Source organism: Stegostoma tigrinum, chromosome 7 (genome assembly GCF_030684315.1).
Source record: "Stegostoma tigrinum isolate sSteTig4 chromosome 7, sSteTig4.hap1, whole genome shotgun sequence".
Taxonomy (NCBI): Eukaryota; Metazoa; Chordata; class Chondrichthyes; order Orectolobiformes; family Stegostomatidae; genus Stegostoma; species Stegostoma tigrinum.
Window position 1 is genome coordinate 107,404,861 of NC_081360.1, and position 27,355 is coordinate 107,432,215.

General features: G+C 45.5%; 1 protein-coding gene across 1 annotated transcript in view; it reads right to left on the minus strand.

The window, feature by feature from the left end:
• Positions 1–19,638, minus strand: part of LOC125454312 (unconventional myosin-X-like) — a 286,482-nt gene extending 266,844 nt beyond the window's left edge. Inside the window, exon 1 of the mRNA XM_059647628.1 lies at positions 19,349–19,638. Coding sequence (XP_059503611.1) covers positions 19,349–19,369 — 21 coding nt within the window. The 5' untranslated portion in view covers positions 19,370–19,638. The remainder of the gene's footprint in view (positions 1–19,348) is intronic.
• Between the last annotated feature and the right edge of the window lie 7,717 nt (positions 19,639–27,355).

The following is a 27,355-nucleotide window of genomic DNA, read 5'->3' on the forward strand; positions in this document are numbered from 1 at the left end:
TATGTCGATCAGATATTCAATGGCACTTAAATGAACATGAATATTCGAGAACAGTTTATCAATGAAGAATAGTTGCTGCTGATTTGAGATATTAATTCGTAAATGACTGCAGCCAACTGAATCAGCTTCACTGGGACCAGGAAGACCAGGTTAAACAGATATTCGAGAAGCACTTTTTCAGAGGGAGACCAGATTGTTTGGTGTATGGGGGAGGAACTCTTTCCATGCTGATCCTGAAAGAGACAGGCCCGGCTGGGCTTTTATTAAGTAAAAGACAAGGGAGCAGATGGTGTGTTTGAATTCAGACTCTCCCACAAACTCCTGAGCAAACCGTAAGCCAGTTAATCAGGCTGAAAGCCTTTAACAAAAACCAGCTGATGTAGATGATAAAGTCAACAGACCCAGGATAAACTGGCAGCTCTTGTAGTGTAGTGGTAGTGTTCCTACCTCTGGACTGGGATACCCAGGTTCAAGTCCCACCTCCTCTAGGGGTGTGTAATAACACCTCTGAACAGGCTGATTAGAAGATACAAACTAACCATTAGGGGTTAACTGGCTGAAGACCATTCCTAAATGCACAGCACCCTGTGACCTCTGATCCCATTGTCCTTTGCACAGAATCCCTGCAACCCTTGACCTTGTAGTAAATGAGTGAAACCAGTGCAAATTGCAGAATTGGGGATGGGATATTGTCATTCTCAAGTTCCTAAAAGAGGTCAGATGCGAGACCCTAGTAATTGACATGAAACGGAGATGGCCTCTCTGTCTCTGTCTCTGTCTCTGTCACATCCTGACCAATTTCATTCTTTGTTCTGTGCTGGACCAGGGCTAAGACCAAGTCCCTTGATTCTGCTGAAACCAGACTGGCTCAGATCAGTGAATTCAGCAGGGACCACATGAGATAGGCTTTGCAAAGCTGAATATTACTGGAGTTTTAAAATGGCCTGCTCTCAGTACTGGGAATCATATCCCCAGCCTGATCCTGTGTCCTGTTGTGCTAATCTGATTGTAACAAGCACAGCAGATTGTTCATCAATAAGTAACATTCAGCGACTCTGGTCAATGAGATGCTGACTAATGGATGCTGTTAATGACCTTTCTCACAACTGGCTGAGAGTCTCACAGGAGACCGAGCAGACAGGAAATGTCCTTTCCATTTAATAATTGGAAATATCCCAAAATAAAGATCAGGGATTAAATGACAACAAAATTGAGATTTTTGTCCCTATTCAAATATTGCCATGATAGAAACCATAGAACCAGGGAAATGATACATCAGAGAGGGGGGCGACATGTTCCATCTTGCCCACGCCAACCTAAAGAAACCCAGGTGTCCTTTCTAATCTCATTTTCCTGCACATGACTCATAGCCGAGCTCTCAAGGTGCAGATCCAGGTACTTTTTGAAAGAGTTTCAGAACTCTGCCTTACCACCAACTCAGGCAGTGCACTCCATCCACTGAGTAAAGACATTTTTCCACATGTCCCCTCTAATCTTTAGTTTGGATATATGACCCACGGTTTTTGAACTCTTTGCCAAGTGAAACAGGTTCCTCCTGTCTACTCTCTCTACAACTCAACTTTGTATACCTCAATCATGTCACCCCTCAGCCTTTCCTATTCCAAGGAAAACAACTCCAATCTCCCCAAATTTCTCCTTGTAGCTACGGTTCTCCAGCCCTGGCAACATTCTTCTCTGCACTCTCTCCAGAGCAAATACATCCTTCCTGTAATGTGGTGGTAATTCTACAGTTATGGCCTCACCATACTGTCTTATAGTGTTTCATCATTATATCACAACGTTTGTATTCCCTACCTCTACAAAAGGAAAGCATTCCATATGCCTTCTTTACAACCTTATTTACCTATAACGCTACATTTCGGGATATGTCCACTTACACATCAAGATCTCTCACTTCACCTATTCTTCTCAGTATATTCCCATTTATTGGGTATCCCCTTTTCCTGTTTGACCTCACTAAATGCATTACCTCACACGTAGAGTTAAACTCCATCTGCCACTTTCTAGCCCAATCCACGAACCTATCAACATCATTTTGGAGCTTAAAGCTATTGTCTACACAATTCACTACACAGCTAGCTCTTGAATCATCTGAAATTGCCTGTGACTCCAAGTTCAAGTCCAAATTGTTAATGTATAAAACAAAACAGCAGAGACCCTACCCCTGAGCCTTGTCGAACAACACTTGAAACAGTTTTCCATTCACAAGGGCAGCCATCAAACATTACCCTTTGTTTCCTGTTACTAAGCCAACTTTGGATCCAATTCAACACATTATCCCATATCCCACTGTATTTTAACTTTTCAACCCTGTCTGCCATGTGGGACCTTGTTCAATGCTTTATTAAAATTCATATAAACAACATCCACTGCTCTACCTTCATCAATCCTCCTCATCACTTCCTCAAAGAATTCAATCAAACTTGTAAAGCATGACCTTCCCTTAAAGCTATGCTGACTATTCCTGACTAGTCCATGACTTTTCTTCAGACAGAGAGTGGTAGGCTTGTGGAATTCATTGCCGCAGAGTGCAGTGGAGGCTGGGACGTTGGATGCCTTCAAGGCAGAGATCAACAAATTCTTGATCTCAAAAGGAATCAAGGGCTACGGGGAGAGTGCAGGGAAGTGGTGTTGAAATGCCCATCAGCCATGGTTTCAATGGCGGAGTGGACTTGATGGGCCGAATGGCCTTACTTCCAGTCCTATGTCTTATGGTCTTTCTGACTGATCTGCTCAATGTAAAGCAACGATACCAAGCTTAAAATACTGAATGAGTATTTGGGAATAGACACATTCCCCATCAAACATTCTTTCAGCATACTCTTGCCAGGCTAATAATCCAGAAACCCAGATGACGATACTTTGACAGATGGCATGATTTCAAACCAATTAAAATTCCTAGAATTTTACAGCAAAGAAATAGGACATTCTGCCCATCACGTCCTTGCTAGTCAACAAAGATCATAGAATCATACAGTACAGCAGTCCGTTAGTCCATCATGTGTGTACTGCCAAAAACATGCAGTACTACCTGCACTAGGCCCACTTTTCTGCACTAGGCCCCTACCCTTGAATGTTATGAGACTTCAGCGTGTTCAGCCAGGTACTTTTTAAAAGGCTGTGTGGTTACCTGTCTCAACTCTCCTCCCAGGCACTGCATTCCAGACATCTACCAACTTCTGCGTGAAAAACAATCCTCAAATCCCTTCTGAACATCCTGCCTTTCACTTTTAAAAAAGTGCCCCCTTGTTATTGACCTTTAACTAAGGGGAACAGCTGCTTCCTATCCACTCTGTCCAAGCCCCTCAGATTCATTTACACCTCTGTCAGGTCCCCCCCAACCTTCCCAGCTCCAAAGAAAACAACCTGAGTTTACCCAACATCTCCTCATCACTGAAATGCTCCAAGCCAGGCAACATCCTGGTGAATCTTCTGTGCACCCCCACCAGGGCAATCACATCCTTTCTAAAGCGTAGGGACTAGAAATGCACACAGTACTCCGACCATGGTCTAACCAAATTTCTGTATCACTCCATCATAACCTCCTTGTGCTTATAATCTATGCCGCAACTGATAAAGGTAACTGTCCCGTATGTTTTCTTAACTACCCTAATAACCTGTCCAACCACCTTCAAGAATCTAGACAAGCATTCCAAGATCCTTTTGTTCCTCTGAGCTTCGCCATGCCCTACCATTTAGTAAGTACTCCCTTGTCTTGTTACGTTTTCCAAAGTGCATCACTTCCCAGATATCAGCATTATAATTCTATCTACCACTGATCTGCTCAGCTGTCCATACCCTTTATAACTTCTTGTAACCTTATTGCTAATCACCAACCAAACTTTGTGATATCCACAAACTTACTTATCTTCCTCCTCTTCACCCCCATGTTCTCAACCATGTTATTTATGAATATCATAAACAATAAAGGGACCCAGATCTAATCCCTATGGAATGTCACTGGACATTAGACTCCAGTCACATAGACTCTGCCACCATCCTGTCTCCTGCCATTAGCCAATTTTGGATCCATCTTGTCAAGTTACCCTGGATCCCATGTGCTTTTAGTTTCTTTAATAGTCTTCCGTGTGACATTTGGTGAAAGGCCTTACTGACTAGAAGAAGGTCTGACCACACTCATCCAATTTTTCAGCTCTTCCAGAATAGGAGGTATGTGATTGCACTGGGAAGACGTGGGGAGATTTACCAGGATGTTGTCTAGGCTGCAGAGTTTTAGTTATGGAGAGATTAGACAAACTGGAGTTGTTTTTGCTGAAGCAGAGGAGATTGAGGAGGGTACATGATTGAGATGTATAAAATTAGAGAGGCATAGCGAGGGTGAATTGGAAGAAATTCTTCCCCTTGAATAAGGGATCAATGACTAGAGGGTACAGATTTAAGGTGAGGGGCAGGTGGTTTCAAATAGGTGTAAGGAGAAACTTCTTCACCCAGAGGGTGGTGGGAATCTGGAACTCACTGCCTGTAAAGGTGAGAGAAATAGACATCTTCATACATTGAAGAAGTATTTACAATGTATTTGCAATACCAAGCCAAACAAAGCTATGGCTAAGCTCGCATAGTTAGCTGGTTATTTTTGACTGCGACAGATTTGATGGGCCAGAGAGTGTTTTCTGTGCTGTAGCCCTCTAGGAACCTTGAACAATTTGGCTTAGAGGCTATGACAACACAAGTGAATTTCTAAATACTGTTTAAATATTACAAGGAGTTTCTGACTCAGCCTTCCTTTTAGGCAGTGAGTTCCAGGCTCCCACCATCCTTTGGGCAAAAAACATTCTCCTCAACTCTCCTCTTGACCTTCTGCCTCACACCTTAACGTAGAACACAGAACATAAAACAGTACAGCACAGAACAGGCCCTTCAGCGCACAATATTGGTGGAGCAGCAGATAGTGAAGGGGCCTGTCGGAGAATACAGCAGAACATAGATAGACTGGAGAGTTGGGTGGAGAAACGGCAGATGGAGTTCAATCCAGGCAAATGCGAGGTGATACATTTTGGAAGATCCAATTCGAGAGCGAACTTTACGGTGAATGGAAAGGCCCTGGGGAAAATTGATGCACAGAGAGATCTGGGTGTTCAGGTCCATTGTTCCCTGCAGGTGGCAACACAGACGATACAGCGGTCAAGGAGGCATATGGCATGCTTTCATTCATCAGAATGTCCCACTCTCTGGGGTACTGAGTACAAGAGTTGGCAGGTCTTGTTACAGTTGTATGGGACTTTTGTTCAACTACATTTGGAATACTGCGTACTGTTCTGGTCGCCACATTACCAAAATGATGTGGATGCTTTGGAGAGGGTGCAGAGGAGGTTCACCAGAATGTTGCCTGGTATGGAGGGTGCTAGCTATGAAGAGAGGTTGAGTAGATTAGGATTATTTACATTAGAAAATGGAGGTTGAGGGGGGGACCTAATTAAGATCTACAAAATCGTGAGAGGTATAGGCAGGGAGGATAGCAAGAAGCGTTTTCCCAGAGTGGGGGACTCAATTACTTGGGGTCACGATTTCAAGGTGAGAGTAGGAAAGTTTAATGGAGATATGCGTGGAAAATTCTTTCCGCAGAGGGTGGTGGGTGCCTGGAACACGTTGCCAGTGGAGGTGGTAGAGGCGGGCACAATAGCATCATTTAAGATGTATCTAGACAGATACATGAATGGGCAGGGAGCAGACGGATACAGATCCTTGGAAAATAAGCAACAGGTTTAGATAGAGGATCTGGATTGGCGCCAGCCTGTCGGGCCAAAGGGCCTGTTCCTGTGCTGTAATTTTCTTTGTTCTTTGTTGATATTATGCCAACCTATTATCATACTAAGATCAATCTGCCCCGCATACCCTACATTTTAGCATCCTCCATGTGCCTATCCAAGAGTCACTTAAATGTCTCTGAAGTATCTGACTCCACTACCACTGCCGGCAGCGCATTCCACACACCCATCACTCTCTATGTGAAGAACCTACCTCTGACATCTCTCCTATACCTTCCTCCAATCACCTTAAAATTACGTCTCCTAGTAATAGTCATTTCCGCCCTGGGATAAAGTCTCTGACTATTCACTCTATCTACATCATCTTGTACATCTCCATCGTCACCTCTCATCCTTCTTCACTCCAATGAGAAAAACCCTAGCTTCCTCAACCTTTCCTCATAAGACCTGCCCTCCAGTCCAGGCAGCATCCTGGTAAATCTCCTCTGCACTCTCTCTAAAGCTTCCACATCTTTCCTACAATGAGGTGACTAGAGCTGAACACAATATTCCAACTGTGATCTAGCCAGGGTTTTATAGAGCTGCATCATTACCTCACAGCTCTTAAACTCAATTCCCCTGTCAATGAAAGCCAACACACCATATGCCTTCTTTACTATCAACTCTATGCCTTCTGGTTATTGATCTCTCTTATAATGGAAAAGTTATATTTCTATCTCTCCAATCTGTGCCCCTCAATATCAAACACCTCTATCAGATCTCATCTCAACCATTACTGCTCCAAGGAAGAAAATCCCAGCCAATCCAATCCTTCCTCATATCTCAGAGCCTCCATCACAGGAGGTTTCCTGATAAGGCTCCTCTGCACCCTCTCTAGTACAATCACATCCTTCCTTTAGTGTATTGATCAGGATTCTAATCAGAATTTTCAGTTTGAGCATAACATCCTGATTCTTGCATTGAATGCATTGGCTCACAAAAGCAAGTATCCTACATAACTTCTGAACCAATTTATCTAACTGCCCTGCTACCGTCAGAGATCTGTGGAAATACACATCAAGGCCCTATCATCTTCAGTAATTTCCAGGGCCCTACCATTTATACTATAACCCCTTGCCTTGTAAGCCCTCCCCAAATGCACTACCAATCACCATAAGACCAGAAGAAATTGGAACAGAATTAGGCCATTCAGCTCATCGAGTCTGTGCTGCCACTCAATCATGGCTGATTGGAATCTCAACCTCATTCTCCTGCCTTCTCCCCATAACCCTTCATTTCCTTACCAATCAAGAACCTAGATCAGTCTTATATTCACTCAATGAATTGCACTCCACAGCCCTCTGCGGCACTAAATTTCACAGATTAACCACTCTCTGGCTGAAGAAATTACTCCATCTCATTTCTTAGGATGTTCCCTACACTCCCTCGGATCCTAGTCTCTCCTCCTTGTGAGAATATCTTCTCCACACTAACTTTATTCAGGCCTCTCAGTATTCTGTAAATTTCAATCAAATCCCCCTCAACCTTCTAAATTCCATGAAGTACAGACCTGTAGTCCATAACCACACCTCATATGACAAGCCCTTCATCCCCACGATCATTTTTGTAAATCTCCTCTGGATGTTCTCCAATGCCAGCACATCTTTAGAGCCCAAAACGATTCACAATAGTCCAAATGTGGTCTGACCAGAGCCTTATAACACTGAGGCTACATATCTCTCCTCATGTATTCCAGCTCTCTTGAAATGAATGCTATCATTTAATTTGCTTTCCTAAGATCTCAGTCTATTCTCCCCACCATAACCTCAGACTTTCCCACATTGTATTCCATCTATCAATTCTTTGCACACTCTCGTGGTGAATAATTGTGGTGCCAACACTGGCCCCTGAGGAACTCCACCAGCTATTGGATGCCATCATGAAAAACACCCTTTTATGCCCTCTTAGACCCTTTTAGGTCTTCTACCCAATGATCTGGCTGGGGGTGTGAATAGCTGTTAATGGACACTGTTAGTGGCTAACAATAAGTAGTGTGGAATGGCAGGCTGTGTGATAACAAGGCCTGGTGTGTGGTGTTTGGGGCTAGGGCATGGGAGAGCTCAAGTTCTACTGAACTCTGTATTGAATCCAGACGGCTGAAGGATCCCCAAGCAGAAAATGAGGTGCTGTTCTTCCCAGTTATGCTGAGCTACGCTGCAAAACGGCAGCTAGCAAGAAACAGAGATGTTGGGCAGGGAACAGGGTGGTGTCTTGAAGTGGCAGGCAACTGAACACTTCAGGTCATTTTTGCGAACAGAACATAGGTGTTCTGCAAAGCAGTCAGCCAGTCTACACTTGATTTCCCCAATGTAGAGACCACATTGTGAGCAGCAAATGCAGCAGACTAGACCATGTGAAGTGCAGGTAAAGCACTGCTTCACCTGGAAGGTGTGCTTGGGCCCTTGGATGCTGGGGGAGAGAGGAAATAAATGGACAGGTGTTACACCATCAACAGTTGCAGCAGAAGATGCCATGAGGTTGTCACTCCACCTGACTTTGTGTCATCTGCAAACTTAGCAACAATGTTCTCAGTTCCTTTGTCCAATTCGTGAACACATAATGTGAAAAATTGTGGTGCCAACACTGGCCCCTGAGGAGCTCCACCAGTCATTGGCTGCCATCTTGAAAAACATCCTTTTATACCCACTCTGACTTCTGCCAGTCAGCCAATCCTCTATCCATGCCAATGCCTTGCCCTTTACACCGTGGGCTCTTATCTGATTTAGCAGCATCCTGTGTAGTACCTTGTCAAAGACCTTCTAGAAATCCAAATGGATCATGTCCACTGGCTCTCCTTTGTCTGACTTGCTCATTACCTCAAAAAACTGGCTTTCTGTAAGATATTCAGCCTGGAGTCAGGTTACTAGTGGTGTAACTCAAGGATCTGTTTTGGGACTACTGCTGTTTGTCATTTTTATAAATGACTTGGACGCAGGCATAGGTGGATAGGTTAGTAAGTTTGCAGATGACACTAAAGTTGGTGGAGTGGTGGACGGTGTGGAAGAATGTTGCAGGTTGCAGGGAGACTTGGATAAACTGCAGAATTGGGCTGAAAGGTGGCAAATGGAGTTTAATACGGATAAATGTGAAGTGATTCACTTTGGAAGGAATAATAGGAAGGCAGAATACCTCAATGGAAAGATTCTTGGTAGCGTGGATGTGCAGAGGGATCTTGGTGTCCATGTACATAGATCCCTGAAAGTTGCCACCCAGGTTGATAGTGCTGTTGAGAAGGCTAATGGTGTGTTAGGTTTTATTGGTAGAGGGATTGAGTTCTGGAGCCGTGATGTCATGCTGCAACTGTACAAAACGCTAATGCGGCTTCATTTGGAATATTGCATGCAGTTCTGGTCGCCCCATTACAGGAAATATGTGGAAGCATTGGAAAAGGTGCAGAGGAGATTTACCAGGATGTTGCCTGGTCTGGAGCGCAGGCCCCATGAAGAAAGGCTGAGGGTCTTGGGTCTGTTCTCATTGGAGAGAAGGAGGCTACGAGGGGATTTAATAGAGGCATACAAGATGATCAGAAGCTTAGATAGGGTGGACAGTGAGAGTCTTTTTCCGAGGATGATGACTTCAGCTTGTACAAGGGGACACAGCTACAAATTGAGGGGTGATAGATTTAAGACAGATGTCAGAGGCAGGTTCTTTACTCAGAGAGTGATAAGAGCGTGGATCACCCTGCCTGCCAATGTAGTTAACTCAGCCACATTAGGGGCATTTAAACAGTCCTTGGATAAGCATATGGATGATGATGGGATAGTGTAGGGGGATGGACTTAGAATAGTTCACAGGTCGGCGCAACATTGAGGGCCGAAGGGCCTGTTCTGCGCTGTATTGTTCTATGTTCTATTTTACCATGCACTTCCAAGTACTCTGCAATCTCAACCTTAAAAATGGACTCTAAAATCTTACTAATGACCGAGGTCAGGCTAACTGTGCTACAGTTTTCTGTCTTCTGCTTCATCCCTTCTTAAATAGGGTGTTACATTAGCCATTTACCAGTCTCTAGGACCCTTCCTGACTCCATTGATTCCTAATAGATCACCACCGATACCTCTACAATCTCTTCACCTATCTACTTCAGAATGTGAGGTGTAGTCCAGAAGAACATAAGAACTAGGAGCAGGAGTAAGCCATCTGACCCCTCGAGCCTGCCCCACCATTTAATAAGATCATGGCTGATCTTTTTGAGACTCAGCTCCACTTACCCGCCCACTCCCCATAACCCTTAATTCCTTTAATGTTCAAAAATTTATCTAGCCTCGTCTTAAAAACATTCAGTAGGGTAGCTTTAACTGCTTTGCTGGCCAGAGAATTCCACAGATTCACAACCCTTTGGGTGAAGAGGTTGCTCCTGACCTCAGTCCTACATCTGCTTCCTTTTATTTTGAGGCGATGCCCTCTAGGCCGAGTTTCACCTGCTAGTGGAAACAACCTCCCTGCCTCCACCTTATCTATTCCCTTCATAATCTTATAGGTTTCTATAAGATCTCCCCTGGTCCAAGTGATTTGCCCATCGTCAGGCCTTTCAGCTTCTTCAGCACCTTCTCCTTACTGATTGCCACTACACTTATTTCTGCTCCCTGATTCACTGGTATACTACTGGTGTCTTCCACTGAAAATTGTTCCTTTGCCATTTGTTTATTCCCTATTACCACATCCCCAGCCTCATTTTCCAGTGGCCCAATGTCCACTCTTGCCTCTCTCTTACTTTTTAGATATCTCAAAATACTCTTGCAATCTCCTTTTACATTACTAACTAGCTTACTCTCATATTTCATTTTCTCCTCCTTTACTGTTTTTTCAGTTATCCTCTGTTGGTTTTAAAAACCTTCCCATGGAAGAGGTATCAGAAATCCTTCAGAAGGTGAAGATAGATAAGTCCCCTGGGCCGGATGGCATTTATCCTCGGATCCTCTGGGAAGCCAGGGAGGAGATTGCCGAGCCTTTGGCATTGATCTTTAACTCGTCATTGTCTACAGGAATAGTGCCAGACGACTGGAGGATAGAAAATGTGGTTCCCCTGTTCAAGAAGGGGAGTAGACACAACCCTGGTAATTATAGACCAGTGAGCCTTAGCAAAGTTGTTGGTAAAGTGTTGGAAAAGGTTATAAGGGAGAGGATTTATACTCCTCCAGAAAAGAATAAATTTATTAGGGATAGTCAGCACGGTTTTGTGAAGGGAAGGTCGTGCCTCACAAACCTTATTGAGTTCTTTGAGAAGGTGACCAAACAGGTAGATGAGAGTAAACCAGTTGATGTGGTGTATATGGATTTCAGCAAGGCGTTTGATAAGGTTCCCCACAATAGGCTATTGTACAAAATGCGGAGAAATGGAATTGTGGGAGATATAGCAGTTTGGATCGGAAATTGGCTTGCTGAAAGAAGACAGAGGGTGGTAGTTGATGGGAAATGTTCATCCTGGAGACCAGTTACTAGTGGTGTACCGCAAGGGGCGGTGTTGGGTCCACTGCTGTTTGTCATTTTTATAAATGACCTGGATGAGGGCGTAGAAGGATGGGTTAGTAAATTTGCAGACGACACTAAGGTTGGTGGAGTTGTGGATAGTGACAAAGGATGCTGCAGGTTGCAGAGAGACATAGATAAACTGCAGAGCTGGGCTGAGAGGTGGCGAATGGAGTTTAATGCAGACAAGTGTGAGGTGATGCACTTTGGTAGGAGTAACCGGAAGGCAAAGTACAGGGCTAATGGTAAGATTCTTAGCAGTGTAGATGAGCAGAGAGATCTCGGTGTCCATGTACACAGATCCTTGAAAGTTACCACCCAGGTTGATAGGGCTGTTAAGAAGGCGTACAGTGTTTTAGCTTTTATTAATAGAGGGATTAAGTTCCGGAACCAAGAGGTTATGGTGAAGCTGTACAAAACTCTGGTGCAGCCGCACTTGGACTATTGTGTACCGTTCTGGTCACTGCATTATAAGGATGTGGAAGCTTTGGAAAGGGTGCAGAGGAGATTTACTAAGATGTTGCCTGGTATGGAGGGAAGGTCTTACGAGGAAAGGCTGAGTGACCTGAGGCTGTTTTCATGAGAGAGAAGAAGGTTGAGAGGTGACTTAATTGAAACATAAAATAATCAGAGGGTTCGATAGGGTGCGATAGGGAGAGCCTTTTTCCTAGGATGGTGACGGCGAGCACGAGGGGGCACAGCTTTAAATTGAGGGGTGAAAGATATAGGACAGATGTCAGAGGTAGTTTCTTTACTCAGAGAGTAGTAAGGGAATGGAACGCTTTGCCTGCAACGGTAGTAGATTCGCCAACTTTAGGTACATTTAAGTCGTCATTGGATAAGCATATGGACGTACATGGAATAGTGTAGATTAGATGGGCTTGAGATCGGTATGACAGATCGGCACAACATCGAGGGCCGAAGGGCCTGTACTGTGCTGTAATGTTCTATGTTTCTATGGTTTCTAAAAGTCTTCCCAATTCTCTTGCTGCCAATCTTCACATTGTATGCAGTTTCGTTTTGCGTGTACACTTTCTCTGACTTTCCTTGTGAGCCAGGATTCCCTCATCCTCCCTTTATATGTTTCTTCTTCCTTAGGGTGAAGTTCTGCTGTGCCTCTCAAAATTTACCCAGAAGCTCCAACAACTGCTGTTCCACTCTCTTCCCTGCTAGGTGGTCTTTCCGATCAACTCTGGCCAGGTCTTCCTTCATGTCTTTCTCGTTACCTTGACTCAACTGTAATAATATTATATCTGATCTTAAATTCTCCCTCTCAAACTGCAGGGTGAATTCTATCATATTACGTATTTAAGACAGAGATAGATAAGTTCATGATTGGTATGGTTACTACGAGAAGGCGGGAGAGTTGGGTATAGAAATATATCAGTCTTGATTGAGTGGCAGAGCAGATGTAATCGGCTGTGTGCCCTAATTCTGCTCCTATATCTTGTGGTCTTATTGAGAAGTCTGCCATAAGGAAGACATTCCCATGATCTACCCTCTCAATGCCTCTCATAATTTTATATTTCTCATTCAGTATCCCCTCAGCCTCCTCCGCTCCAAGAAAAACAAACACAGCCTATTCGGTCTCTCCTCACAACTGAAACTTTTCATCTTGGGCAACACCCTCCAACTGGCCCTCCGAAAGCGCGGTGCTCCCTTGGCACTGACCCTCCGGCAGCGCAGTGCTCCCCTGGTGCTGCGTGGTGCTCCCTTGGCACTGACCCTCCGGCACCGCGGTGCTCCCCTGGTGCTGTGCGGTGCTCCCTTGGCACTGACCCTCCGGCAGCACGGTGGTCCCCTGGTGCTGCGCGGTGCTCCCTTGGCACTGACCCTCCGGCAGCATGGTGGTCCCCTGGTGCTGCGCGGTGCTCCCTTGGCGCTGACCCTCTGGCAGCATGGTGCTCCCCTGGTGCTGCGCAGTGCTCCCTTGCTGCTGGCCCTCCGGCAGCGTCGTGCTCCCTTGGCACTGCGCGGTGCTCCCTTGGCGCTGGCCCTCTGGCAGCGCAGTGCTCTCCGAGTACTGACTGGCCAACAATGCAATACTCTGTCAGTACAGATCTTCCAGTCTATTTTTTAATCAATTCATTCCTGCTACATGCTTTGAACTCTTCAATGATCTCCTGAATCACTGGGACAGGTTTTCAGGTAGGTTGGGCCTTTACAAACAGGCCTGTCTGTACTCTGAATCAGAATGGGACTAACATCCTCGTGGGATGGTTTGCTTGTGCTGATGACAGCAGCTTAAACTATTTCAGCAGGGACAGGGGACGCAATGTGTTCGTTCAATAGTGTCACAGCATAGTTCAGAAAAGGAACTAAGGCAGAGCTGGTTCAGTCATGTGTGTCTCAAGGGAGTAAGACGAAGCTGGGCGGCCTCTATTTTAATGCCAGGAGTATTAAAGGTAAAACAGGTGAGTTGAGTGTGGATTGACTCACGGAATTGCAATATTGCTGCAACACTGGGATGTGGTTGAGGGAGAGAAAGACTGGCAACTCAATATTTCAGGGTATATGATCTTCAGGCAGGACGGGGAGGGGGAGGTGGTGTTGCATTATTAGTTCAAGAGTCAGTCACTACGGTAAGGAGGAATGATATCTTGGAAGGGTCATCAAACGAGGCTTTGGGGATAGAATTTGGAAATAAAACGGGGACAATCACACTGTTAGGAGTGCATTATAGGCCTCCAAACAGTCGGTTGATAATTAAGGAGCAGATGTGTAGTCAATTCACTGAGCCATGTAAAAATGCTAACGATCGGGTTAACTGCAACACTATAATTATTATAACAGTATAAAGGTTTCAGAGGGGGAAAATTTCTTGAAATTTCTTGGACTTGATTCTGGGGAAGGAAGAAGTATAGGTGTTGGAGGTGACAGTGGAGGAGCATTTTAGTGATAAGGGTTTTGAGTTGGCGCAGAGCAGATTTTATTGAAGTAAGGCAGGAGTCTGGCCAAAATAGACTGGGAACAGCTAGTTGAGGCCAAATCTTCAACAGAACAGAGGAGAGTGTTCAAAAAGGTACTGGTGAGAGTACAGGCCAAACATGTTCCCTTAAGGGTGAAATGTAGGAGCAATAAGCCCAGAGAACCCTGGGTGTTGAGGAATATTCGGGACTGGATAAAGGGAAAGACAGACTTTTATATAGGTACAAAGAAAAAAAAATCAATAGTCACCTGAGAGGAGTATAGAACGTGCAGGTTTGAACTCAAGAAGGCAATTAGGAGATCAAAGAGGGGTATGAGAAAACACAGGTAGGCAAGATTAGGAAGAATCCCAAGATACTCTACAAGTATCTAAAGGGGAAAGGACAATTACCAGGGAAAGAATAGGATCCAAAAACAGAAATTGCTGGAAAAGCTCAGCAGGTCTGGCAGCATCTGTGGAGAGAAATCAGGGTTAACATTTCGGATCAAGTGACCCTTCCTCAAAATCATTCAGAAACGGTAACTCTGATTTTTTGCCACAGATGCTTCCAGACAGGGTGGATAGCAAAAAGCTTTTTCCCCAGAGTGGGGGACTCAATTACTGGGGGTCATGAGTTCAAAGTGAGAGGAGGAAAGTTTAAGGGAGATATGCGTGGAAAGTTCTTTACACAGAGGGTGGTGGGTGCCTGGAACGCGTTGCCAGTGGAGGTGGTAGACGCAGACACGTTAGTGTCTTTTAAGATATATTTGGATAGGTACATGGATTGGCAGGGAGCAAATGGACACAGACCGTTAGAAAATAGATGACAGGTTAGACAGAGGATCTTGATCAGCGCAGGGTTGGAGAGCCGAAGGGCCTGTTCCTGCGCTGTAGGTTTCTTTGTTCTTTGTTTCTTTTGTTCAGACCTGCTGTGCTTTTCCAGCAATTTCTATTTTTGTTTCTGATTTTCAGCATCTGCAGTTCTTTTGGTTTTTAAACAGTAGGATCCATTAGAAACCAATCTGTGCATGAAGCCAAAGGATATTGGTACAGTGGGTGAATGAGTACTTCACATCTGTCTTTACTCATGAGAAGGATACAAGTACGGAATTCAAGATGGACTGTGAAGTTCTTGAGAAGACTGATACAAGAAGTAAGGAGATATTGGAGTTTGATGAGTTTAAAAATGGACAAATCCCCAGCTCTGGATGAGTTGTATCCCAGGCTGCTGTGGGAGATGAGGGAGGAAATAGCAGGGGCCCAAATTTTTAAATCATCTATGGCCTCAGGGGAAATGCCAGAGGATTGGAGGACAGTTAACGTGCTTCCACTTTACAAGAAACATAATAGAAGTAGAGCTAGGAAATATAACCCAGTGAGTTTTACATCAGTGGCAGGTAAACTAATGGAGAAAACAGTGAAGGGGAAAATTGGTCTCTACTGAAGAGAGGCGAGGTATGATCAGGGGTAGTCAGCATGACTTTATCAAAGAATATTCATGCCGAATGAATTTCACTAATTTTTTTTGAGGATGTGGCCAAATGTGTTGATCAGGGTATGGTATTTGTTGCAGTTTATATGGATACTTGACAAACTCCCTCATGGGAAACTGATAAAAAAAGTACAAGCTCATGGGATCCAGGAAAACCCGACTAGTTGGATCCAAAATTTGTGTTCTGTGGAAGGAGATCCAGAGTTGTGATAAAAGGCTGTTTGTGTGACTGGAGCTGGGTGTGCAGTCGTGTACCATAAGGATCAGTGCTGGTCCCTTGCAGTAGTGATATTTATAAATAATGTAGATGAAAACATTGGGGTCAATGGTAAATACAAAAATTGGCAGTGAGGAGTAAGGTCTTGGGTTACAGGGTTATATAGACAGGTTGTTAGACGGGCAATTCAGTGGCAGATGAAATTTAACACTGATAACTATAAGTGATGCACATAGAACATAGAACATAGAACATTACAGCACAGTACAGGCCCTTTGGCCCTCGATGGTGTGCCAACCTGTCATACCAATCTCAAGCCCATCTAACCTACACTATTCCATGTACGTCCATATGCTTGTCCAATGACGACTTAAATGTACCTAAAGTTGGCGAATCTACTACCGTTGCAAGCAAAGCGTTCCATTCCCTTACTACTCTCTGAGTAAAGAAACCACCTCTGACATCTGTCCTATATATTTCACCCCTCAATTTAAAGCTATGCCCCCTCGTGCTTGCTGTCACCATCCTAGGAAAAAGGCTCTCCCTATCCACCCTATCTAACCCTCTGATTATTTTATATGTCTCAATTAAGTCACCTCGCAACCTTCTTCTCTCTAACAAAAACAGCCTCAAGTCCCTCAGCCTTTCCTCATCAGACCTTCCCTCCATACCAGGCAACATCCTAGTAAATCTCCTCTGCACCCTTTCCAAAGCATCCACATCCTTCTTATAATGCGGTGACGAGAACTGTACGCAATACTCCAAGTGCGGCCGCACCAGAGTTTTGTACAGCTTCACCATAACCTCTTGGTTCCGGAACTCAATCCCTCTATTAATAAAAGCTAAAACACTGTATGCCTTCTTAACAGCCCTGTCAACCTGGGTGGCAACTTTCAAGGATCTGTGTACATGGACCCCGAGATCTCTCTGCTCATCTACACGACCAAGAATCTTTCCATTAGCCCTGTACTTTGCCTTTCGGTTACTACTACCAAAGTGCATCACCTCACACTTGTCTGCATTAAACTCCATTTGCCACCTCTCAGCCCAGCTCTGCAGCTTATCTATGTCTCTCTGCAACCTACAGCATCCTTTGTCACTATCCACAACTCCACCAACCTTAGTGTCGTCTGCAAATTTACTAACCCATCCTTCTACGCCCTCATCCAGGTCATTTATAAAAATGACAAACAGCAGCAGACCCAACACTGACCCTTGCGGTGCACCAGTAGTAACTGGACTCCAGGGTGAACATTTCCCATCAACCACCACCCTCTGTCTTCTTTCAGCAAGCCAATTTCCGATCCAAAGTGCTTTACCTCCCACAATCTCATTCCTCCGCATTTTGTACAATAACCTATTGTGGGGAACCTTATCGAACGCTTTGCTCAAATCCATATACACATCAACTGGTTTACTCTCATCTACCTGTTTGGTCACCTTCTCAAAGAACTCAATAAGGTTTGTGAGGCACGACCTTCCCTAGTGCTGACTATCCCTAATAAATTTATTCTTTCCTGGAGGATTATAAATCCTATCCCTTATAACCTTTTCCAACACTTTACCAACAAATGAGGTAAGGCTCACTAGTCTATAAATTACCACGGTTGTCTCTACTCCCCTTCTTGAACAGGGGAACCACATTTGCTATCCTCCAGTCACCTGGCACTATTCCTGTAGACAATGACGAGTTAAAGATCAATGCCAAAGGCTCGGCAATCTCCTCCTTGGCTTCCCAGAGGATCCGAGGATAAATCCCATTCAGCCCAGGGGACTTATCTATCTTCACCCTCTGTAGGATCTCTAATACCTCTTCCTTGTGAACCTCAATCCCACCTAGTCTAGTAGCCTCTATCTCAGTATTCTCCTTGACAACATTGTCATTTTCTAGAGTGAATGCTGTTGAAAAATATTCATTTTGTGCTTCCCCATCTCCTCTGACTCCACACACAACTTCCCACTACTATCCTTGATTGACCCTAATCTTACTCTCGTCATTCTTTTATTCCTTAAATACCTATAGAAAGCCTTAGGGTTTACCCTGATCCTATCCGCCAACAACTTCTCATGTCTCCTCCTGGCTCTTCTTAGCTCTCTCTTTAGGTCTTTCCTGCCTACCTTGTAGCCCTCACGTGCCCTAACTGAGCCTTCACATCTCATCCTAACATAAGCCTTCTTCTTCCTCTTGACCAGAGATTCCACCTCCTTCGTAAACCGCGGCTCCCGCACTCTACAGCTTCCTCCCTGCCTGACAGGTACATACTTATCTAGGACACACAGAAGCTTTTCCTTGAATAAGCTCCACATTTCTAATGTGCCCATCCCCTGCAGTTTGGAAGGAGCCAAGAAAACAAGGGAGTGTTTAATGAATAGCAGAACACGAAGAAGCCCAGAGGAACAGAGGGATGTTGGGGGTACTTGCCCACAGGTCCCTGAAGGTGGTAGGCCAGATTAATAGGGTAGCTAAGGCAGCAGATGAATGTTTGCCTTGATCAGTCGAGGTATAGATTATAAGAGCAGGGAGGTTGTGTTGGAACTGTGCAGCACGTTAGACCACAGCTGGAATACTGTATGAAGTTCTAGTCACCACACTATCGGAAAGATGTGATTGCATTGGAGGGACTACAGAGGAGCTTCACCAGGATGTTGCCTGGGATGGAGCATTTCAGTGATGAAGAGAGGATGGATAAACTCAGGCTATTTTCTTTCAAGGAGAGAAGTTTGAAGGGGACCTGATAGAGGCGTATACAAATCGGAGGGGCATGGGCAAGGGAGCACATTTTTTAAAAAAATGAAAGGCAGGAGGTTTAGAAGGAATTTGAGGAACTATTTATTCACCCAGTGGGTGGTGGGGGTCTGGAATGTGTTGCCCAGGACCGTCACCAAATCTCACAACCTTTAAAAAGCACTTGAAATGTCAAAACATTCAAGGCTATGGGCCTAGTGCAGGAAAGTAAAACTGGTGTTGGTATTCGTGTAGTTTGGTACAGACTGGATGGGCTAAAGGTCCTGTTCTGTGCTGTATGATTCCATGAATGTTGAAGGGACAGAATCACAGGGATCTCGGGGTTCCAAATACTCTCACGATCAGGATACAACTTCTAACTTGCCACAGACCAAATTTTACATGACAATCCCAAACCACTCATGCTCCAGCTCCGTGCCAATCCCAGGCCAATCCCTCGGTAGTGCTGAGCCAATCGCAGGCCAATTCCAAGTCATTCCCAGACTTGGCAATCCCAGACCAGCCCCGGACACTCCCAATCGAGTCCTGGGACAATTCCAGACCCGGGCTGGACTCATCCCGGGACAGTTCCGGACAAACCCGAGCAATGAATGGTCTCAGTGCTAAAACAGTCCGGTTCCTATAAATCGTGAAGTTTACTTAATTGTCTGATACTGATGGGATGTAACGGAGAGTCGGGGGGCAGTGGGGTGGGCATTAACCATCAGGGGCAGACTAGAAGCTCACTCACCTCTCTCAGGAACTTGTCCATGACGTTTCAAAGCCAGCAATGCAGCTCCTGATCTCAGTTCAGGGGCAGAAGGTGTAGGAAATGTGGACGAAGAACATGTTGGATCTGTCGATAAACAGGGAGCCCAGAGAGAGAAAGAGGTGTGCCTACACCGATCCTGTAGGGAAGCAGGCACACACTCACACACTCTCTCACTCACTCCGTCCCCCTCACTCCCTACTCCTCTTTCTCTTCCCCCTGACTATCTGCCCGTATCTCTCTCTGTCCCTCTCCCTTTCTCCCTCGTCATCGCTGCCGGCACACTCAGTATCTGAGCCAGGCTGGGTCAGAGCTTCAGGATCCTCTCTCCTCCCACCCGTCCATATATGGACCCGGCTCATTCCCCTCCCCCAGTTCCTGCCCTGCAACCAATTTAACTCATTCACAACTGGACCCATCGCCGTTAGATCTGATAACGGAGGAACTTTAAACAATAACTAACAGGCAAATGCTTAGAAACAGAATCAGGCTAAAGCTATTTCAATCACTGCTCAAATTCAATCGCCGAGAGGAATTCTCACTCTCTCGAACATAGAGTGATCTTGATAAATGAGTAACAGGGTCTGGCAGGGAGCCTATCTCCCCAAACCCAACCACAAACACAGACTGCACCAACAGCAAGGCTGCAAGCATCAACCTTCAAATTGGAGGTTTGCTGAGACTCCACATATTGACATTTCAGAATGGCAGACTGTACAACAGCTTCTCAATCCATCAGTAATTACTGTATCCCATTGCACATAATATGCAACCCCCAATATTCCAACGTTTTGCAGCCAACAGAGGCTCTCTGAATTGTCATTGTTGTGACAGAAGAAACAGGGGCCACAATACTGTTATGAGAAGGGTATCTCTCTGCTCTACTCCTCTGCCGTCTTAAGCTTTCTCCCTCCATAATTGACCCCTCATCACCTCTCCTCCATTCCCTAACCATCCACCTCATCACTGCACCTCCACTTCAGTCCATTCACTCACTTCCCACAGCTACTTTTCACTTAGTATTGTGTGATGAAGCATGGTTAATTAGTAATGTAAATTATTGGTAATTAGTATCAGATAAAGATCCATTGGGAAATTGTGCTAATAATAATGAATCCATGCAATAAATTTGAGAATGACATACTCCAGTCTTAAAACAGAATGTTAAACTTAAAGAAAGCCAATTACACAGTTACAAGGGAAAACTGGCCAAGACTAATTGGGGAAGTAGACTAAAAGGATTGACACAAAAACAACTGTGGAAAACATAATCACATTCACTGAGTTTGCTCACAGAGTTCCAAGTTTTTCTTTTGGACTGAATTCTCTCATTATTTTTTGGCCTGGGATAGAATAATCACTGACAAGGTCAGCATTTTGGTCCATCTCAGAGGGCTATTTCACAGGCTTTTTAAGAGTCACAAAAACAGAAATTGCTGGGAAAGCTCAGCAGGCGTGGCAGCATCTGTGAAGAGAAATTAGAGTGAAAATTTTGTGTCGAGTGACTCTTCCTCAGAACAATTTAAGAGTCAGCCACATTGCTGTGAGTTTGGAGTCACATGAGATCATACCAGGCAAGAAGAGGAGGTTTCCCTCCCTCAAGGGTATTACTGAACCAGATGGGTTTTTATTACAATCAATGATAGTTTCAAAACCATTTTTACCCATTCTGGGATAACAAGGTGTAGAACTGGATGCACACAGCAGTCCAAGCAGCATCATAGAAGCAGGAAAGCTGACATTTCAGGCCTAGACCCTTCTTCTGGCCTGTATGTGACTCTAGTCCCACAGTAATGTGATTGACTCTGAGCAGCCATTCAGTTCAAGGGCAGTTAAGGAAGAACCACAAGTGCTGACCTTGACAGCTATGACCATGTCACGTGAAAGAATAAGACGGGAAAAGAATCAAATTCTACTAGCACTAGCAGCTAAAATTAGTTCTGAACCCATATCATCTGAGCATTTATCAATGATTACTAGCCCAATACTGTTACCCATACAAACTGATAAAATAACTCAGAACATAAAAACAGGTTAAAAGAGCTTGCGCATGTTTTAAGAAGCAGGACAGCAGCTGATGTAAACATTGATCTCTTTGATAACAAAGTGTGGGGCTGGATGAACACAGCAGGCCAAGCAGCATCTTAGGAGCACAAAAGCTGACGTTTCGGGCCTAGATCCTTCATCAGAAAAGGCCTTGGCCTGCTGTGTTCATCCAGCTTCACACTTTGTTATCTTGGATTCTCCAGCTTCTGCAGTTCCCATTATCTCATTGATCTCTTTGAGGCAGAGACAGGAGAAATTATCATGGGGAATGGAAAAATAAAAGTCAGTGAACAAATATTTCAACAGAAGTTGCTGGAAAATCTCAGCAAGTCTGGTCTATCTGTGAAGAAAAAATCACAGTTAATATTTTGGATCCGGTGACCCTACCTCAGAATTGATGGTAGCAGGGAAAACATAGAACATAGAACAGTACAGCACAGAACAGGCCCTTCAGCCCACAATGTTCAGTCCACATCAGTTTATATACAGAAAAGAGGGAGGGAGGTGGGGTAGGGAGTAAATGATAAGATTAAGGATGGAGCCCAAAGAGAGAGAAGAGCAGTTGGATAGGCAAAGGATTTGATAACGATCTGTCTAGGAGGGGGAATAGCTGTTAATGGGACTTCTAGTGACTAAGAATAGGTCGTATGTAATGGCAGGCTATGTGATAACAAGGCCTTATGTGTGAGGTAGGCGGCTAGGACATGGGAGAGTTTAGACCTTAAAATTATTGAACTGGATACTGAGTCTGGAAGGCTGCAGGGTTCCCAAATGGGCAATGAGGTGTTTGTCCTTACAACTTGCACTGAGCTTCACTGGAACACTGCAGCTAGCCTCTTTTTTCCCTTTATTCATTTGTGGGATGAGAGTGTCGCTGGTCAGGCAGCATTTATTGCCCATCACTAATTGCCCAGAGGGCAGTTAAGAGTCAACCACATTGCTGTGGGTCTGGAGTCACATGTAGGCCAAACCAGGTAAGGATTGCAGTTTTGTTGCCTAAAGGTTATTAGTGAACCAGATGGGTTTTTCCTGAAAATTGACAATGAATTCATGATCATCATTAGATTTTTAATTCCAGATATTTTTTGATTTCAAATTCCATCCCTGCCAAGGTGGGATTTGAACCCGGATCCTCAGAACATTATCTGGGTCTCTGGATTAACAACCCAGTGATAATACCACTAGGCCATTGCCCACCCCCAAGGCAGACATGTAGGCCAGGGAACAGGGTGGTGAGTTAAAGTGGCAGGCAACTGGAAGCTCAGGGTCTTTTTGCAGGCAGAATGTAGAAGTTCTGCGAAGCGGTCACCCAGTCAACATTTTCCTAGCTACTATCAAATCTGAGAAAGAGTCACCAGACCTGAAATGTTAACTCTGATTTTTTCCTTCAGAGATGCTGCCAGACCTACAGAGCATTTCCAGCAACTGTTGCTTTTGTTCCTGATTTACACCATCCAGAGTTCTTTTGGTTTTTAATAAATATTTCAAATCTGTCTTGACAGTAGAAGGGACAAATTGCATTCCAGAAATAGAGGATGATGGGGAGCTAAGAAGATAGAAGAATTAATTAACATCAGGAGAGAAAATGTACAAGAAACATAAAGGACCATTATACCAGAAATCTGAGGAGTTAAAGTCCTACATTGCAGGCTTTGAAGAGATTGATTTTGACAGAGTGGTTGTGCTAGCTATGATTTTTCCAAGATTACCTAGATTCAGGAATGGTCCCGACAAATTAGTAGTTTCCAATTGTTACACCTCTATTTAAGAAAGGAAGGAAGAAAAGAAGGGAACTCCACGTAAGTCAATCAGAAAACAGTCTTCAGAAAAGTTATTATTCGGAAAGTCTTAATCATAGACTTAGAAAATCAAAATATAATCAGACAAACTCAACCTGGCTCTACGAAAGGGAAATGTCTGACAAATTCACTGGGGTTTTTCCAGGATGTCATCAATAGGGTAGATTTAGTTTGAGTAGCATGCCTCTCAACTTCTTATGACATCACAGCCCAAGTTCAAACATGAATAAAAGAGGGAACTGAATTCCAGAGGTGAGGTAAGATGGACTAATCTTCACATTGAGACAGATTTTGATGAAGTTTCTTTTTTATTCATTCATGGGGTATGGGCCATATCTGACTGAGCAAGAACTTTTTGGGGAGGTGGTGGCCGCGTGGTATTATTGCGAGCTAAGCCAGGCAAAACCAAATTAAGTAACAGGCCCAACTATATGGTCTCCCACCACCAGTGGCAATGTCTATTATGGAAACAAAGTAGATAGGAGCAGGAGGAGGCCATTTGGCCCTTCAAACCTGCTCCACCATTCATTACAATCATGGGTGATCATCCAACCGAACAGCTTAATCCTGCTTTCTCCCCAAAACCTTTGATCCTATTCGCCTCAAGTGTTATATCTAGCCACCTCTTAAAACACTCAATGTTTTGGCATCAACTACTTCCTGTGGGAATGAATTCCACAGGTTCACCACTCTTCAGGTGAAGAATTGTCTCCTCATCTCTGTCCTAAATGGTCTTTGCCGAATCCTCATTCTGTGATCCCTGGTTCTGGACAATGTAACAGGATACAAAATGAAGTACAGCAAGACAGTGGACAAAGTCACATACCTCCCTGATGCGCTGTATGTTCGGTTCAAGCAGAATGCCAGTGGCACAGTGTCACCTGCCCCAATAGCCCCAGACCCACCAGCTCCCTCTGTCACTGTGGCGGATCTGTCTTCCTGGGCATGAACCCAAGGAAAGTGATGGGCCCGGACGGTGTTCCCGGTTATGCACTCAGATTCTGTGCTGACTGACTGGTGGAAGTATTCACCAAAATCTTCATCCTCTCCCTCCTTTAAGCTGAAGTCCCCTCCTGTTTCTAGAAGACCACCATCATCCCAGTACCTATGAAAGCACATGCAACGTACCTTAATGACTATCCTCCCAGTGGCTCTGACCTCCATAATCATGAAGAGCTTTGAGAGGCTGGTTATGATCCACATCAACTCCAGTCTCCCAGCCTGCCTCGGTCCCCAACAGATGAAACAGGTAGACAGTAGGCGCCATTTCTCCAGCCCTGCACTCATCCCTGGTACATCTGGATTGAAGGACATCTGCCTCAAATACTTATTCATCAACTACAGCTCCGCCTTCAACACCATTATCCCCTCCAGACTGATCTCAAAACTCCAGGACCTTGGTTCATGGCTCCAACCTCTGTAACTAGATCCTCAGCTTCCTGACCCACAGACCGCAATCAGTGAAGATAGACACCTGCACCTCCTCCACGATAACACTCAACACTGGAGCCCCCCAGGGATGAAACCTCAGTCCCCTACTCTACTCCCTGCACACGCAGGACTGTATTGCCAAACTCCAAACAAATGTCATCCACAAGTTTGCTGACTAACCGTGGTAGGACAGTGACCAAACAATGATGAGATAGAATACAGAAAAGGCACAGAGGGCTTGGTGATATGGTGCAATGATAACAACTTCTCCCTGAATGTCAGCAAAACAAAAGAACTGATCATTGGTGTCAGAAAGAAAGGAAGAGAACACACCCCTATCTACATCAATGGAACTGAGGTGTGAGAGGGTTGACAGTGTCAAGTTCTGAGGAGTGACGGCGACCTGTCCTGGGCTTCCCATGTAGATGCAATGGCCAAGAAGGCACAACAATGCTTCTTCTTCCTCAGGCGACTCAGGAAATTTGGCATCTCCATAATGTCCCTCACCAACTTCTACAGATGCACCACTGAAAGCATTCTGTCCAGGTGCATCACAGCCTGGTACGGCAACTGCTCTGCCCAGGACCGTAAGAAAGTACAGAAGGTGGTGTGCACAGCCCAGACCCATCACAGAAACCAACCTTCCATCCATGGATAATAAAATGTGAGGCTGGATGAACACAGCAGGCCAAGCAGCATCTCAGGAGCACAAAAGCTGACGTTTCGGGCCTAGACCCTTCATCAGAGAGGGGGATGGGGGGAGGGAACTGGAATAAATAGGGAGAGAGGGGGAGGCGGACCAAAGATGGAGAGTAAAGAAGATAGGTGGAGAGGGTGTAGGTGGGGAGGTAGGGAGGGGATAGGTCAGTCCAGGGAAGACGGACAGGTCAAGGAGGTGGGATGAGGTTAGTAGGTAGCTGGGGGTGCGGCTTGGGGTGGGAGGAAGGGATGGGTGAGAGGAAGAACCGGTTAGGGAGGCAGAGACAGGTTGGACTGGTTTTGGGATGCAGTGGGTGGGGGGGAAGAGCTGGGCTGGTTGTGTGGTGCAGTGGGGGGAGGGGATGAACTGGGCTGGTTTAGGGATGCAGTAGGGGAAGGGGAGATTTTGAAACTGGTGAAGTCCACATTGATACCATATGGCTGCAGGGTTCCCAGGCGGAATATGAGTTGCTGTTCCTGCAACCTTCGGGTGGCATCATTGTGGCAGTGCAGGAGGCCCATGATGGACATGTCATCAAGAGAATGGGAGGGGGAGTGGAAATGGTTTGCGACTGGGAGGTGCAGTTGTTTGTTGCGAACTGAGCGGAGGTGTTCTGCAAAGCGGTCCCCAAGCCTCCGCTTGGTTTCCCCAATGTAGAGGAAGCCGCACCGGGTACAGTGGATGCAGTATACCACATTGGCAGATGTGCAGGTGAACCTCTGCTTAATGTGGAATGTCATCTTGGGGCCTGGGATGGGGGTGAGGGAGGAGGTGTGGGGACAAGTGTAGCATTTCCTGCGGTTGCAGGGGAAGGTGCCGGGTGTGGTGGGGTTGGAGGGCAGTGTGGAGCGAACAAGGGAGTCACGGAGAGAGTGGTCTCTCCGGAAAGCAGACAGGGGAGGGGATGGAAAAATGTCTTGGGTGGTGGGGTCGGATTGTAAATGGCGGAAGTGTCGGAGGATAATGCGTTGTATTCGGAGGTTGGTAGGGTGGTGTGTGAGAACGAGGGGGATCCTCTTGGGGCGGTTGTGGCGGGGGCGGGGTGTGAGGGATGTGTCGCGGGAAATGCGGGAGACGCGGTCAAGGGCGTTCTCAATCACCGTGGGGGGAAAGTTGCGGTCCTTAAAGAACTTGGACATCTGGGATGTGCTGGAGTGGAATGTCTTATCGTGGGAGCAGATGCGGCGGAGGCGGAGGAATTGGGAATAGGGGATGGAATTTTTGCAGGAGGGTGGGTGGGAGGAGGTGTATTCTAGGTAGCTGTGGGAGTCGGTGGGCTTGAAATGGACATCAGTTACAAGCTGGTTGCCTGAGATGGAGACTGAGAGGTCCAGGAAGGTGAGGGATGTGCTGGAGATGGCCCAGGTGAATTGAAGGTTGGGGTGGAAGGTGTTGGTGAAGTGGATGAACTGTTCGAGCTCCTCTGGGGAGCAAGAGGCGGCACCGATACAGTCATCAATGTACCGGAGGAAGAGGTGGGGTTTGGGGCCTGTGTAGGTGCGGAAGAGGGACTGTTCCACGTAACCTACAAAGAGGCAGGCATAGCTGGGGCCCATGCGGGTGCCCATGGCCACCCCCTTAGTCTGTAGGAAGTGGGAGGAGTCAAAAGAGAAGTTGTTGAGCTCTGTAGGAAGTGGGAGGAGTCAAAAGATTCTGTAGGGCCATGGACTCCATTTACACGGCTCACTGCTGTGGGAAGGCGGCCAACGTCAACAAAGACCCATCACATCCCAGTAATGATCTCCTACAGCCTCTTCTGTCAGGCAGGAGGTACAGAAACCTGAACACACACACCAGCAGGTTCAGGAATGGCTTCTTCCCGTCTGTTATCAGACTAATGAGTGGATTCTCTAACTTCAAATAACGCAGTTCATGTTAATGATGATATTGCCAAGTGCACCTCCTGTGCAGTGTAGCCTGTATGCCTCACTCTGTCCGAGTTTTTTTTCCACCTTATGATCTGTATGTCCTTTTTTACTACAATCTGCCTGTACAGCTCACAAACAAAACATT